Source organism: Mirounga angustirostris, unplaced genomic scaffold, assembly GCF_029215605.1.
Source record: "Mirounga angustirostris isolate CCGP_5_RB_7025 unplaced genomic scaffold, mMirAng1.0.hap1 SCAF_6, whole genome shotgun sequence".
Lineage (NCBI taxonomy): Eukaryota > Metazoa > Chordata > Mammalia > Carnivora > Phocidae > Mirounga > Mirounga angustirostris.
In genome coordinates this window covers 52,990,717-53,008,096 of record NW_026991714.1, presented here as the reverse complement: position 1 = coordinate 53,008,096, position 17,380 = coordinate 52,990,717, and the positions used below count along the sequence as shown (strand labels likewise).

At 37.7% G+C, this 17,380-nt stretch overlaps 2 protein-coding genes across 2 annotated transcripts in view; one reads left to right on the top strand and one right to left on the bottom strand.

The window, feature by feature from the left end:
- ANKRD45 (ankyrin repeat domain 45) overlaps nt 1–17,380 on the bottom strand; it is a 48,895-nt gene that overhangs the window by 24,252 nt on the left and 7,263 nt on the right. Inside the window, exon 2 of the mRNA XM_045876170.3 lies at nt 7,231–7,398. Coding sequence (XP_045732126.1) covers nt 7,231–7,398 — 168 coding nt within the window. The remainder of the gene's footprint in view (nt 1–7,230; nt 7,399–17,380) is intronic.
- Nucleotides 666–2,458, top strand: TEX50 (testis expressed 50). Its single transcript, XM_045876171.2, has 2 exons — nt 666–989; nt 1,908–2,458. Exons 1-2 carry the CDS (start codon nt 666–668, stop codon nt 2,115–2,117), a joined length of 534 nt encoding a protein of 177 aa, XP_045732127.1. The 3' UTR covers nt 2,118–2,458.

Below are 17,380 nucleotides of genomic sequence, written 5' to 3'. Positions count from 1 at the left end.
GGTCAAAACATTCTGGCAAAAAGCAAGGAAAAATATCCCTAAGAAACCCAGGAGTGCCTGGCTGGCTCAGTTGGTGAAGCATGCAACTCTTACTCTTGGGGTTGTGAGTTCAAGCCCCATGATGGGTGTACAGATTACTTAAAAATACAAAGAGAGAAAGAGAGAAAGAGGGAAGGAAGGAAGGAAGGAAGGAAGGAAGGAAGGAAGGAAGGAAGGAAGGAAGGAAGGAAGGAAGGAAGGAAAAAAGAAAGAAAGAAGGAAAGAAAGAAAGAAAGAAGGAAGGAAGGAAGGAAGGAAGGAAGGAAGGAAGGAAGGAAGGAAGGAAAAGAAAGAAAGAAAGAAAGAAAGAAAGAAAGAAAGAAAGAAAGAAAGAAAGAAAGAAAGAAAGAAAGAAGGAAGGAAGGAAAGAAAGAAAGAAAGAAGGAAAGAAAGAGAAAGAAAAGAACCCAGTAATTGGCTAGGTGACACCTTTTAGTTCTAATGTGGTCCTTTATGACATCACTGAATTTATCCTGAATCACTATGACTGATGATGTTATAATGATCATCAGTGTATATTGTGCTGACAATGCTTTCAGTGGAGCACCATATTAACTGATCCCAGAGTGATTCTGCTCTGTGACCAATTTTTTGGCTATAGATTTTTTTTTCCCCAGTTGAGAAAGATGTCCATTCAAGGACTATCCCTAACTTTTTCTCTGTTGTTTATCTGCTTCTTTAGGGAGAGCTTCTGCATTTGTGATGGAACTCTCTGGACAAAGGTTGGATGGGAGATTTTTCCAGAAGAAATGCATTATCTGCAAGTTAAGCCTTCTCCATCTCACTGCCTACCTTACCCTCTGGACAAACTATGCTGCAGTTTTGCTAATATGGATATATTTCAGGGTTCTTTACATCTCATTTATATTTTAGTACAAGCTCTCTTTTTAATCCTGTCTGTTTTATCTGTGCATTACCTGTGGATGAAATGGAAAAAACACCAAAAAAAGGTGAATTAGTGATGCAAATAGGAATAGTTATAAATACCATAGACTTTAAAACATAAGATTATCAGCTTCTTTGAAGGAAAGTACCATATCTTATTCCTCTTTGTAACATGTCCTTGCCCCCACCACTCACCCCTAAACATGTAGTACAGTGTCTTGCACATACTTGGGGCTCAACAATGTGTACTGAATTAGAAAGCCCTTAAAATAATCTAGTTCATCCTCTCTCTTTCAAGTTACAAAATAGATCAGGAAAGTAGTGAGCTACAGTGAGTAGAATGGGTAGGAGATGAAGTTATCTGTCTGGGCCCATAGGTAAGTCATTCAATCTTTCTTAGCTGTCTCATCCATAAATGAAGTATCTGGACAAAGATCTGTAAAGTCCCTTCCAGATCTATCTAAGAAAGCTAAGTATGTCAAAGTTGTCATGTATTTTTTTCTTTTTTAAATAGACTATAAACTAATTTCTAAGGTTAGGATAATTTTCTGGGAAATGGTGCTCTTAAACTAATTTCCTACTTTGCCAATGGCGCTGTATTTTGAGGTAATCTTAAAAGCTCGCTGACCTTCACAACAATGAGATATTTATAAAATTACTAGGATTTGACTGCATTATACATGGAGGCTGCTTAGTAAAGGAAAACATTTTACTAATATTCAAGTAATTTCTTTCAGCAGAATGCTCTAACCATAAAAAGCACTATTAAATGCTTGCTGATGGTGATAATGATCACTATAATCTTATAATCATATACAAAAGAGCATTTCTTCTGCACTTAACACCTTTTATAGTAACCTTTCTTTTGTATAGATACATAACGGGTAGTGTTTAGAGTTTAAGTGTACATATCCAGAAAACAAATGTAATCTGAACTACAGTAAGAAAAAAATCTATAATATCATCTGTCTTTCTTCTTTTAGCTGAAAAAACCAGCCTCCTCAGATACATTTGGTAAGGACCTAGAAAATCAGTCCATCTATGACATTGACCAAATACTCTGCCGGCTGGTGGCCACAACATCAATGATGACCAAATACCTGAATCAGATGTCCCATCATCCTCCAGCTAAGAAAGTCAAGCACCGAAAACTAAAGAGGAAGAGGAGTGAAGAAGGAGCCAGAGGATACTAGACCTATCTGTATGCAAATGTAGTTCAATCCCATATGGAGATTACACAAGAAATCTGTTGAGACAACTCATGCAAGGATAAAAATGGTTCTTTGAGAGCCCTTGTAATTTGTTTTTGTCACATACTTTACTGAATCTTTCCAAAGAAGTATGGGTTGAAAAATTACTTCTATTCAACTAAAAAGGCATCCATACTTACTAGAGTACCAAGAAAAAGATTGTATATAATCACTTCTTGTTTGTTTTTTTTTCTTTTTAGTGTGTTAGATTACTAATCATTAATCAATATGTAAAACAGAATCTTGATTTAGTGTTTCAATAAATCTCTGATTTAAATAATATTTGTGGGGTGCCTGGGTGGCTCAGTTGGTTAAGCGTCTGACTCTTAATCTCAGCTCAGGTCTTGATCTCAGGGTCATGAGTTCAAGCCCCACGTTCACTCCACCTTGGGCATGGAGACTACTTTAAATAAATTAATTAATAATAAATAAATAAATAAAATTAATTTGTGATTTTTCTTACTTTCCTGAGTAGATTTTTTGGTCACACAGAAACTTTTAATTTCCCATCTCAGATTGCTAAAATAGTATGGAAATATTAAGAAACATAATAATTTTTTAAAGTATAAATTTTTCCATTTTCGGGCGCCTGGGTGGCTCAGTCGTTAAGCGTCTGCCTTCGGCTCAGGTCATGGTCCCAGGGTCCTGGGATCGAGTCCCACATCGGGCTCCCTGCTCAGCGGGAAGCCTGCTTCTCCCTCTCCCCCTGCTTGTGTTCCTGCTCTCTCTATGTCTCTCTCTGTCAAATAAATAAATAAAAAATCTTTAAAAAAAATAAATAAATAAATAAATAAATAAATAAATAAATTTTTCCATTTTCATTATGACAAATGATTAAGCATCAACATTTCTAAAATTTCAGGCTTTGGTTGATAAGATACCTCAGTTTTTAGAAAATATTCCAGACTTTTGTTGATCAGCCACCTCAATTTTTATAAGTATGGTTACCAGATTTTCCAAACAAATTGGGAGCCCTATCTGAGACTAGGACAGAAGATTTGATTTCAAACATACAGAAAGGGCGCCTGGGTGGCTCAGTTGGTTAAGCGACTGCCTTCGGCTCAGGTCATGATCCTGGAGTCCCGGGATCGAGTCCCACATCAGGCTCCCTGCTCGGCAGGGAGTCTGCCTCTCCCTGACCCTCCCCCCTCTCATGTGCTCTCTCTCATTCTCTCTCACACAAATAAATAAATAAAATCTTTAAAAAAAAATAAAAATAAAAAATAAAACATACAGAAAAACATGCCAGTTCTGTAATACACCTCCCATCAATATAAGGGAGAAAAAAAACTTTTAAAAAACAATTCTTAAAAAAAAAAAACAATTCTTGAAACAATGAGTAAGACTCTATAGTCTTTACAAGTAATAGAATAGTGCATGCTCAGGTTATTATGGATTATTAAAAGTTTATGAGCCCAGTTTCCAGACTCCTCCTTACTTCCATTCTCCCTTAGCACAACCCTACACTTAATCTCCAAAAATGTCTCTTCCATCCTTTCAGAGTTCTGACCTGTCAACCAGCTCCCTCTAACAGAACATTGATACAAATTTCTTTGAATGAAAACTCTTGAAAAGTCTCCAAACCTCGAAAATCCAAAGCAATTGCTCTCTAAGAGTGGAATTTTCTACTGTATGGAGGAGAATCTTTTTGGGTGGGCTTTAGAGTAGACAGGCTTTAACAGGATGCCTGGAGGCCAGCAAAGGGGGAGTTATGGCCAATTATTGGGAAAGTTAGAGAACCTGTCCTGACAGCACTCCAAAACAAGCCACATGAAGCTGATCAAACCAGACAGGCCCAAGGCAAAGAAGGCTGGAAACCGTGATGACATAAGCAAGAAAATGTACAAAACTTTGCTCCCAAGAAATCCCCTCCCCAAGTAATGAATATTCCACCCCCTAGTTAACAACTGTCAATAAAAGATAGAGACCCCAAACCAGGGCATTCAGCTCTCTCTCAAGCTCACCTGCTCTCACATCTTGAGAGCGTATTCTTACTTTAATAAACTCTCCTACTTGCACCACTCAATCTTTGTGTCTGGTCTGCCCATGAATTCCTTCTAGTGAGGAGACCAAAAGCCTTCAGTGACATCCTGGGGATGGGCTGGGCAGAGGCCTCCGGGCCCAGGGGGGTCTCCCCAGTCCAGCTGGCAACATAGGGAGTCCTCAACCCCTTAAACTTCTCCAGGTGACTCATACTCTAATCACTAGAACAAGAAATAGTAGTGGTTTAAACTCTCATTAAGTCTGAATTAAACAAATGTTAAATGTTTTGTTGAATAGTTTGTGTTTCTGACATTCCCCAGCTACATTACCATGAAGCTCCAATCCTTACAATTCCATCGCTGATCTGAAAACAGGATACTCGTTTATATAGTATTGTAGTCTTCTTTTATCTCAATTCTTAGGAAATGTTAAGTATAATTCCCCCAAGAATGTAAGGACCCAAACGAAACAGATGGATATTAGGAAGAAGAAAACAGCTGGAACTCCACACCCATAAGTTCCAAACTGTTTCTTTTCAGAAAAGTTACATTTAAATTTGTCCCTGGTTTGTGTTTTGTTTTGTTTTGTTTTGTTTTTAAGTACCATGGGTCATTCTTCAAAAATGGATTTTAAATTATACAATGTGAATTTCAGCTACAATAACTTCATGGGAGATTGCTTAAATTCTTTGCTATTTGTTTTCTTTTTACTTACAGATCTCACCATGAAATTGAAGCTATTCTTAGAAATATTGCCCCTAGAAAACATTTAGTACAAGTGGATAATTATCTGCAAAATAATCCGCAAAATATAACTCATCTTTTTCTTTCCAAATGTGCTACTTTCCCTCAATTTCCTTATTTCTATTCTCCCAGTCCCCCTCTCATGTTACTGATAAGCAAGTTCCTTACTGCTACCAGATGACTCTTCCTAAATATCACTTTCATCCTCTTCCTTTTCTACATAAAACTTTCAGTGGCTCCCAGTTGCAACAGAAATGAAATGAAAACACCTTAACCTGGCATTTCAGGGTATTATCTGGCTGTAATAAAAATTAGCATTTTTCAAGTGCTAATCACACACCAGGCCTTGTGGGAAGTGCTTTATATCATCTCACAACTGCCAAGAGGTAGGATCTATTATTGGTCCCTTTTCTGGAAAATAAAACTAAGGTATAAAGAATTTAAGTACCTTGTCCAAGGTCACATAGGTTTCAAACGGAGACACCAGCATATAAACTCCAGCAATTTGATTCAAAAGCCTATGTACTTTCTCTTTTATGATTCCACCTGTGCTGTAGCCCGCATTTGCAAATTACAACTTGCTATTCTGGTAAGGCAATCTCGTCACTGTCCCTCAATATGCCACTTTCATCCCCAGCCCTCAGGCTGTGCTCACACCCTGTCCCCTTCTAATGTATTAAAATCCCACCCATTCTCCAAGGCCCAGTTCAACTCCAACATGCTCCAACTTCACGTTCTCTGACCACCCCATAGCATGGACCACCTCCTCTGCTGATTTTAACCCTTATTCATAGGCTTTCTGATGTTATTTATGTCTATAGCTTATCATCCCCCACCTAACCAATGTCCAGAGGGCAGGAACAACCAGTTGTACCTGCAACAATGCTATACTCATAGTGGGCATTTAATAAATGCTTGCTGAAAAGCACAAATGCAAGAGAACTATGCAAAATGAATGCCATGAACTTCACAAGTACTAGTTTTTTAACCAATGTGTGTACACATACATAATTACACAGGTATTATCTCCCTGGAATCCCTAAGCTATCTTCTACAGGGCTGTGGAAATGAATGTAGCAAAATATCACTAAAACTCAAAATAGCACATAGCTTTTTGACTTTTGATTGCAGCTTTAACATACATGCAGAAAAGTGCAAAAATTACAAATGTACAGCACAATAAATTTTCACAAATGAACACATCATGGAACCAGCAACCAGATCAAGAAAAAAAAGTTACACCCTAGAAATTCCCCTCATGCGAGAAAGGTAACTGCTATTCTAACTTCTAACACTATAGATTAATTTTGCCTGAAAAGTCATTTTAAATTATTATAACTGTATCTACCTGGGAAAGCAAATATATGACTCAAATACACCATTAAAAAAAAAAGAAAAGAAATGGTCCACTCTGCCTAAGTCTCTCAGAAAATGGCCCCTAACATATATCATACATACGTTCTTATGGAAAATTACTGGTGAAATTGTTACAAATTAGTCAATCAACTAACTTCCAATATGTAGAGTTTCTATTAAGTACAATGTTTGAGATCAATAGCAAAATAGGAAAAAAAAAAAAAGTGGATTTCACACACTATCACCAGCTATGATTACATGTACAAATAAAACTTGATAAAAGGTGAAAATGGTAATCATCTCTTGCTTTGTTGATGGTATAACCTATAACTCATAGGGGAAAAAAAATCCATCACTCAGTCCTTTTCTACTGTCACCAGCTAGATCCCAAGACCCGACCTTTACTACCCACCTGCTTGCGCGCACCAACCTCTGTCCCATATTTTTTTTTTTCCTTAAGCACTTATTTCCCGCTTATCTCTTAATTCAGGAAATGGAAACCGAAACCACCCCTTACACAATAGCAACTGCCCTGAGACCTCCAGCCAGCCCAGACTGCCCAGACTACCCAGACCAGTTTGAGCACAGATGGGCCATCGGGTGACCTCTAGAATAACCCACAACTATCTTTATCTCACTCTAATACTGAAATCTCCACCCAAGGAGGACCCAAGCCTCATTTACATAACATACAATGTATGTATAGGCATGTTTCCTTAAGGTGCATGGGGGGCCTTATGCTCGCCTGTACAATGACAAGGATCCCCTTTTTAAATATCCTAACCCTAAATAAAAGGAACCCATGCACCCTTGCTTGGGGAGTCATAGCTTTGGAAGTTACCCTCCATGATCTCCTTATTTGCTGCCAATAAAGTTTACTTTGTGAGAAAACTCACCTAGGGTAGGTTCTGTGACTTACCAAGGAGTGAACGCTCGTTAATTTGGTTACACTACTACCCTGTAGGCCTCCTTACCTGCCCAGTCCAGGAATTCAACGCACTCGGTCTGGGAATACCGAGCAGCAACATCTCGTGCTCTTTCTTCCCGGAAGTTCAGCGCTTCTATATCAACGTCCAACTCCACCAGTGCTTTCAAAGTTTCCAAACGACCCCAGGCTGCGGCACAGTGTAAGAGTGTGTAACCTAACCAAGAGAATGAAGATGGTCAGGTCAAACAGAATACATTGTTTCAGGCTGTTTTATTGAACAGAAGATCATAATGACGATCAAGTCTTGAACAATTACTGTGAGGTAGGCACTATTCTAAGTACTTTATATATAGTACACTCATTTAGTTCATAAAAACCCCATGAGGTCAGAACTATTATAATCCCCAGATAAGGAAACTGAGGTCCAGAGAAGACAGAAACTGAGGTCCAGAAACTTGCCCAAGGAACACAGCCAGTAAATGATGGATGCAAGATACCAACACAGGTAGCCTGAAGTCTGAGCTCTTCAACATCTTCTAAGGAAGACAGCAACCTCCCTAGAAGTAATCTATTTTGGAACACAATTGGACCCACGACTCTAGTCCAAGGGATTTCAGCAAACTCTAATTACACTAACATTATTGTTAATGCAATCATAGGAATTATGACAACTGTGTATGCCTTTGGTTTGGAAATTAATCATTTCAATTAAAACTGAAATCATGACCCACCAAATTAGGAAGTTGTTTTTTAGACTTGCTGAGGCAACTACTATGAGGGTGAAAAACTAGGGAGGCATCATTAAAATTTTTTTACACTAATCAAGTCAAAAGTTCCTTGTTTTAACTTACCCACAGGATGTATTTGTGACTCATTTAACTGGCCGAAGAGGCTTGTACTGCTACTACAAGAAGAATTGAGCAAAAGAATGAATAGATGTGTTGACTCTATCATGTACCGGGCACTTTATGTACTACAACTGGACTCAACCCCTTCAAGAACCTTATGAAGTCAGTATTGTTAACCCCATTAAAAGATAGAAAGGACAGTGAAGGTCAGAGAGGCCAGACCTTGCCCAAGGCCACACTGGTAGCAAATAGCCAAAGCAGATTCAAACCCAGGTCTGTTGCCAAATAAAGGATTTGTAAGGAGTAGGAAATGGCACCTAAATGCTTGTCACTAAGTAGAGTAGGGAAAAAGAGAAAAGTGATTCCTCTGCTTCCTTCCAGAAACCTCTCCCTGGCTCCCTACTTGCCACATTCCCACAATCCCAGGTCTGTTTTACATCAAGTTGTAAACTACCTTTGTCTTGAGGAAATCATAACCTGAAGGGAATCAGAAGGAACATCAAGTGATCCACTCCAGGATCAGCCAAAATTGGAATTACCTCTCCTCCTTGGCCCAACTTTTTTTTTCTTAACATCACAACAAATGAGAAATTTCAAAAATGAAAAGATAGAGACTAGCCCAAGAATCTCATTGTGCCTTTATCATCTATAAAAAAAGAGAGAAATACCCTGATACCACCCTCGTTGTTCTTGCCTTCTGCCTGAAGACAGAAGTCTTCAATCAGCCAAAAGGTCCAGGGCCCCTGATTTGCTGTGGAGGGAGACACTGTCTACAGACAAGACACTGCTCACGCGAGCAAGAGGCCATTCCAAATGAGATGTTCTGGCTCCTTATATTGCTTTTCTCAAGGCTGAAGTTACATGCCACTGGTAACATCTAATTTTTTTTTCCTATTTAATATACATAGCTTAAAAACAATAAAACAAGATTTCTAAACAGAGGCTTTTACCAAAAAAATTACATGTTTTTAAAACACCTTTACATGTTTTTTCCCCTTGTTGGGATGGTCTGTTTTCTAGAGGAAACACACAGATCCTTGTAATACATTAACCCCATTGTCTTCCCAGAAGAAGAAAAACAATTAAATAAGATGATTTCAAAAACATCCAGAAGAGAAAGGGGTTTTCCTAATGTCCTCCCATAATGTTGGCAATGAGCATTGGATCCCAGGAGAGGGATACAGAGGGCCACACGTTAGAAATTCCAGTAGGAAGAAAGGTACCCTAAATGGAACTGGGAAGGACTGGGGTTAATTCTGAGAGAAAAAATAATCTCTTTGTGGGGGACTACTGGTTACTAAATACAGAATGAGTCAACTAAGCAGGTAATTCATAGGAGGCAAAAGATCAGACAGGAAAAGGAATCTTTTCCTCTATGTAGGCAATGTTCTATGTGCTTTACAGCTATGAACTCACTACCATCCTATGAAGCAGGCACCAGCTTGTTCTCATTTATAGATAAGAAAACAAAAGCACAGAGAAGACAAGTACTTTTCTCAGGGTTGCTATACGTTAATGAAGGTATATGGTGAGGTCAAAGTCCAAGAACAGGGATGATGAGTCAAAAACAAATAATAGGCCAGGGAGCAAAATACTCACCTATCTAGAATATTTCTCACAACCCACCTACCACGCCAGTACCAGATTCTTTGAATTCCCTAAATCATGTTCCATGCCTCTGCAACTTTGCATATGCTGGGGTTTTTTCTACCTGAAATAATCACAGGAATGGAATAAAATAATTCTAGTATAAATTTAATGTTTACTTAGTATTAATACTAGTATTTTATAAAATGGAGTGCAGAATTCACTTTTTTAATTAGTGAAACTATTTAATACATTTTAATGTTAATACATTTATGAAAATGTATAAACATAAGATACCAAAAAAGCATAAGTATGAAATAGAAATGCTAAGTATATATTTTCATTCTACTAGCAATATAAATTGTCAGATAAAACTAACAAAAATTGGGATGCCTCGGTGGCTCAGTTGGTTAAGCATCTGCCTTCAGCTTGGGTCATGATCCCAGGGTCCTGGGATCCAGTCCCGCATCGGGCTCCTTGCTCAGTGGGAAGCCTGCTTCTCCCTCTGCTGGCCGCTCCCCCTGCTTGTGCTCTCTCTCTCTGACAAATAAATAAATAAAATCTTTTTTAAAAAGCTAACAAAAATTAAGGATAAAAAAACAAACACTATAAAAATAAAGAAATGTAATTAATCATGAAAATTTCAAATGAAACATTATTTGATTTTTCTAAGTGTGTCAATGGTATCACCAAGATATTTTTGTACAAATTTTTTTAGCTACTGAAGTTTTTCTCACTCAACATTAGTTAGAAGTGGTTATAAACTGGGCACCTGGGTGGCTCAGTCGGTTAAGTGACTGCCTTCAGCTCAGGTCATGATCCCAGGGTCCTGGGATCGAGTCCCACATCGGGCTCGCCCTGCTCTGCAGGGAGCCTGCTTCTCCCTCTGCCTCTGCCTGCCACTCCCCTGCTTGTGCTCTCTCTCTCTGTGTGTCAAATAAATAAATAAATAAAATCTTAAAAAAAAAAAAAAAAGAAGTGGTTATAAACTAACATCAAGTATTTTCTTTCTTTTTTTTAAGATTTTATTTATTTATTTGAGAGAGAGAGCATGAGAGCAGGGTGAGGACAGAGGAAGAAGTAGACCCCCCACTAAGCAGGGAGTCTGATGCGGGGCTGGATCCCTGGATTCTGAGATCATGACCTGAGCCGAAGGCAGACGCTTAATGGACTGAGCCACCCAGGCATTCCAACAGCAAGTATTTTCCTTCAAATTATCTCACTTCTAATTTGAAAAGAGAGAGATCTCTGAACAGTTTTTTGCTTTTTTGCAAACACTGAAATCTTTTTATTAGGAGTAAGCTATAGGGGGCGCCTGGGTGGCTTAGTTGGTTAAACGTCCAACTCTTGATTTTGGCTCAGGTCATGATCTTGGGGTTGTGAGATCGAGCCCCACGTCATGGAGCTTGTTTAAGATTCTCTGTCTCCCTCTGCCCCCCCTCGCTCTTTCTCTCTCTCTCTAAATTTAAAAAAAAAAAAAAAGAGTAAGCTGTAATTTTTTCCGCAGAGAAAACTTGGCTGGTTCATATTTGTTTTTTTTAGTCTTTTCACGTACAGAGATTCCATTTCAGTTTTCTGATCAATTTCAAAACCATGAGATTCACATTTTACTTAGTTGGGAAGTTTTTGGACTCAAATTATTCTTATAACAGAAATTTTACAAAACCACAATGTAGATCATCTAAATCTGTAAACTTCAGTTTGACTTTTTGTATACATTGAGCAATTAAATCATTACTATTGTTCTCAATTCATAAGTAACTCAGATTTCATTTTTTAGATATCAAATAAAACTATTAGACCTATAAAAAGACCAGTATTTCAGTTACCTAAAATAGTGAGCAAGTATACCAGAATATGAGCAATATTGTGACACTAAAATCGGACACTGTGATTACTATACTGTCCGCCATGCCCTATCCCTCAACTCTCCTTTGTCTGGTAAACTCTTGGTCATTCTTCAGGATTCAATAGAAATATTGCCTCCTCTATAAAACCTTCCCTGACCATGTCCAATACTTCCAGGTAAAGTTGACTTATCTCCCCTCTAAGCTATTTCATACTTTATTCCACCATACAGTGATTATTTACATAGCTGTTTTCTGCTAAACTATAAACTTGTCCAAGGCTGAATTCATTCATCTTTCTATCCCCCATTCCCAGCACAAGGTCTGGCTCTTCCACCACCCTTAATAAATGTTTGCTGGTTGCATGGGGAGACAAATTTTAAAATGGTAATTAGTTCTGGTCACACTTGTTTGAGTATGGTCAGGTTTAGTGACCAGAGCCCTGCCAGAACCAGAGGAGGTTCCATCATCAATAAACCGCCAACTGCAGAGACCTATCCTTGGCTCAAGAAGAAAACAAGGCACTTCCCAATAGACCAGAAGTCAGGAGAACAGAGAGCTGAGACTATCAGAACTGTTTCATTCTCCTCCTTCTTTTGGATTAAGTGTCCAATTCTCCAGTATTTAATAAGAAAGGAAATCGTGAAAGCAAACATGATTCATCAATCACCTTGAAAACCATTTTCTTTCTTTTCCACTTCTGAGTATCATCCACAAATAAATGGCATACATCTTCTTACTTTATAGAGACATCTATACTGCAGTCCTTCAACTAAAAGTCTTTTAATTCGAGGCCAATGACTTGTTATGCTCCAATACATCATCAGTGTTCACATATACACACACAATGAATATTATTCACCCTTTTAAAAAAAAGAAGGAAGGGCGCCTGGGTGGCTCAGATGGTTAAGCGTCTGCCTTGGGCTCAGGTCATGATCCCAGGGTCCTGGGATCGAGTCCCACATCGGGCTCCCGGCTCAGCGGGGAGCCTGCTTCTCCCTCTGACCCTCTCCCCTCTCATGCTGTTTCTCTCTCGCTCATTCTCTAAAAAATAAATAAAATCTTTTAAAAAAAGAAGGAAATCCTGCCATTGCAACAACTTGGATGAACCTGAAGGACACTATGTTAAGTGAAATAAGACAGAGAAACCCAAATACTGCACAGTATCACATATATGTGGAATCTAAAAACAAAAAGAAAAAAGAAAAAAAAAAAAGTTGATCTCATAGAAATAGAGTAGAACAGTGCTTGCCAGGGACTGAGAGGTGGAGAAAATAGGAAGAGGCCGGTCAAAGGGTACAAACTTTCAGTTATACGATGAATAAGGCCTGAATAATAAAGTCCATATATGAAAAACCCACAACTAATATCATTCTCAATGGGAAAAAAATAGGGCTTTTCCTCTATGGTCAGGAATAAGACAGGGATGTCTATTTTCACCACTGTTATTCAACATAATACTGGAAATCCTAGCCACAGCAATCAGACAACAAAAAGAAATGGAAGGCATCCAAATTGGCACAAAAGAAGCCAAACTTACACTATTTGCAGATGACATGATACTCTATATAGAAAACCCAAAAGACTCCACCAAAAAAATTGCTAGAACTGACACACGAATTCCATAAAGTCACAGGATAGAAAAACAACATACAGAAATTTGTAGCATATCTATACACCATTAATGAAGCAGCAGAAAAAGAAATGAAGGAATCAATCCCATTTGCAATTGTACCAAAAACTGTAAGATACTTAGGAATAAACCTAACCAAAGAGGTGAAAGACCAGTACTCTGAAAATTATAAAACACTAATGAAAGAGATGAAGATGAAATACACAGAAATGGGAAAACATTCCATGCTAATGGATTAGAAGAACAAATATTGTTAAAATGTCTATACTACCCAAAGTGATCTACACATTTAATGCAATCCCTATCAAAATACCAACAGCATTTTTCACAGAGCTAGAACAACCAACCCTAAAATTTGTATGGAACCATGAAAGACCCCGAATAGCCAAAGCAACCTTGAAAAAGGAAAGCAAAGCTGGAGGCATCACGATTCTGGAGTTCAGGTTATATTACAAAGCTGCAGTGATCAAAACAGTATGGTACTGGCACAAAAATCAACACATAGATAAATAAAACAGAACAGAAAACCCAGAAACGAACCCACACTATATGGTCAATTAATTTTTTGACAGTACAGGAATGAATATTCAAGGAGAAAAGACAGTCTTTTCAACAAATGGTGCTAGGAAAACTGGACAGCAACATGCAAAAGAATGAAAACTGGACCACTTTCTTACACTATACACAGATATTAAAATTACCAATCTAACGAGTGAGTTAGTGATAGCTCATTGTTTAAATTTGCATTTTTAATAGTGAAGTTGACATTTTATATACTTATTGGCCATAAGCATTTCTCTTCCATGAATTAACTGCTTGTTCCTATCCTTTTTCTATTTTTCTATTGGGTTCAATTATTCTTATTGATTAGTAGATGGTCTTAAGCAGATATGTCCTTTGTGGGTTGAAAAGATATTACAAACATCCTCTTGTAGTCTGTGTGTTACCTTGTCACTGTGTTTATAGTATCTTTGGTATATAATTTTAAATTTATATATATAAAATATATATATCTTTTCTTTTAATGGTTTTGTTATTACTTCTTGTTTTAAGATATTGAGTGACATCTCAAGAATATAACAATCCTCCTCTATCTTTCACAAAGTTTGAAACTTTTTCTTTTCATATTCATATCTTGCATAAACCTGTAATTGATTTTTGTGCATGGTACAATACAGGTATCTAATTTAACTTTTTTTCCAGATTAATAATCACTGTTCTCCACATATTAAATATTTCATCATTTCCCCACTGAAATTTAGGGTCAGCTTCTCAGTTTGTATTTTAAAAAAAACCTAATGTGATATTAACTAGATTGATAAATTAATTTGGATTTAAATTGCCATCTTGATGATACTTAATCTCACTGTGTAAAACATATACACAATTTGGGTCTTCTTTGATGTAACTCAATAAGGTTTTAAACTTTTTGCCATAAATGTCTTGCAATTCTTTTGTCAGATTTAGTCCTAATTTCTGTATGGTTTTGCTGTGAATAAGATTTGTATTTTTATTACCTTCCCTGATTGTTGATGGTATATTGAAAGCTCACCTGGGGTACTGATCTTATGTCCATATTCTTGCTAAATTACATTCTATTAGTACTAATAGTAGATTCCCTTGGATTTAAATCTATATCCCTATGAATAATGAGAGTTTTATTTCTTCCACTCAAATTCTTATACCCAGCAGTTTGCTGGTAAATGTTTACCACTAGTTCTCTGGGGAGAAATCCCTGATTTGTACCATTAGCAATTTCCATGATATATACTCCTAACATGGCCAACTTCAACCTACCAATGTGATGTCAACCAATTTACAAAACCCCTGAAATTTTAACAATCAGCTGGCAAGAGCTGGTAAAAGCCAGCTCCAGCACATACTGTGTTATGTCTCTTATTTATTTTTCTTATCTTAGTGCACTTGCTAGGACTGCCACCCTAGTCATTTTTTTTTTTTTTTGGTGGGTTTTTTTTTTCGGTGTTTTTTTTTTTTTTTTTTTTTTAGTATTTTATTTATTTATTTGCGAGAGAGAGAGAATGAGAGACCAAGAGCATGAGAGGGAGGAGGGTCAGAGGGAGAAGCAGACTCCCTGCCAAGCAGGGAGCCCGATGCGGGACTCGATCCCAGGACTCCGGGATCATGACCTGAGCCGAAGGCAGTCGCTTAACCAACTGAGCCACCCAGGCGCCCCGCCACCCTAGTCATTAATAAAAGCCATGATAGGGGCACCTGGGTGGCTCAGTCGTTAAGCGTCTACCTTCAGCTCAGGTCATGATCCCAGGGTCCTGGGATTGAGCCCAGCATCGGGCTCCCTGCTCAGCGGGGAGTCTGCTTCTCCCTCTCCCACTCCCTGCTTGTGTTCCCTCTCTCACTGTCTCTCTCTCTCTGTCAAATAAATAAATAAATAAATAAATAAATAAATAAATAAATAAACAAACAAAAGCCATGACAGGGATGCCTGGGTGGCTCAGTTGGTTAAGCGTCTGCCTTCAGCTCAGGTCATGATCCCAAGGTCCTGAGATCGAGTCCTGCATCGGGCTCCTTGCTCAGCAGGAGCCTGCTTCTCCCTCTGCCTGCTGCTCCCCCTGCTTGTGCTCGCTCTCTGACAAATAAATAAATAAAATCTTATTTTTTAAAAAAAGCCATGATAGTGAATATCATAGTCTTGTTTCTGACTTTATTTTTTTGAGAGATTTTACTTATTTGAGAGACAGAGATACTGACAGAGATAGTGACAGAGATGGCAACAGAGAGCACAAGCAAGGAAGAGAGGGAGAGGGGCTCCCTAATGAGCAGGAAGCAGGTAGCCCCACACGGGGCTCAATCCCAGGACCACTGGATCATGACCTGAGCCAAAGGCAGATGCTTAACTGACTGAGCCACCCAGGGGCCCCTTGTTTCTGACTTTAAAGAATGCTTCTAAGGATTCAATACTGAGGTGCCTGGGTGGCTGACGGTTAAGCGTCTGACTGTTGATCTCAGCTCAGGTCTTGATCTCAGGGTTGTGAGTCCAAGCCCCACATTGGGCTTCACGCCATACATACATACATACATACATACATACATACATACATACATACATAAATAAATAATAAAGATTCAATACTAGGTAAGTTTGCTTCAGGTTTTTGATAGAGAGCCTTAAAATTAAGGAAGGTTTCTTCTATTTCTATTTCCCTAAAAGCATTCATCATGGATGAGTGCAACATTTTTTTCAAAAGACTTCCTACATCTTTTGAAATTATCATGTGGTTTTGTTCATTCAGTCCTTTAATGTAGTAAATTATACTAATATTTTTTTCTAATGTTAAAATCAACCTCTCATTAATGGACTAAACCCAACCCAGTACATTACATTTTGTAATACACAATCTAGATTCAATTTGTTAATATTTTATTTAAGATGTTTGCATCTTTGTTATTAAATGAGATTGGCCTATAACTTTTCTTTCTACTACGGCCATTAAGCAGTTTTCCAACTCTCTTTTCCAATTCTCTGAACATTGTATAAGCCAGAGATTACCTTTTCCCTAAAAGTGCAGTAAATCTTACCTTTTAAAATGTCTGAGCCCAGAATTAGGTGGGGGTGGGGGAAAGAGGCCTATTTTTATTACTTATTCATTTTTTCAAAATAACCATGATCTAGTCAAGATTTCTATTTTTTTCTTGAATTAATTTTGGTAATTTATACTTTATAAGAAAATTGTCCATTTCATCCAAGTTTTCAAATGTATTGTCATAAAATTATTTATAATATTTTCTAATGATTTTTTTCTTCAAATTTTTATTTAAATTCTAGTTAGTTAATGTATAGCATAATATTGGTTTCAGGGGTGGAATTCAGTGATTCATCACTTACATATAATACCCAGTGCTCATTACAACAAGTACACTCCTTAATACCCATCACCCATCTAGCCCATCGCCCACTCATCTCCCTCCAACAACCTTCAGTTTGTTTTCTATGGTTAAGAGTCTCTTATGGTTTGTTCCCTCTCTCTCTTTCTCCCCCTTCCCATTTGTTCATCTGTTTTGTTTCTTAAATTCCACATGAGTGAAATCATATGGTATTTGTGTTTCTCTGACTTATTTCACTAGCATAATACATCTAGCTCCATTCACATCATTGCAAATGGCAAGATTTCATCATTTTTGGTGGCTGAGTAATATTCAATTTTATACACACACACACACACACACACACACACCACATCCTCTTTATCCATTCATCAGTTGATGAATGTAATGATTTTTTTTAAGACTTTATTTATTTGAGAG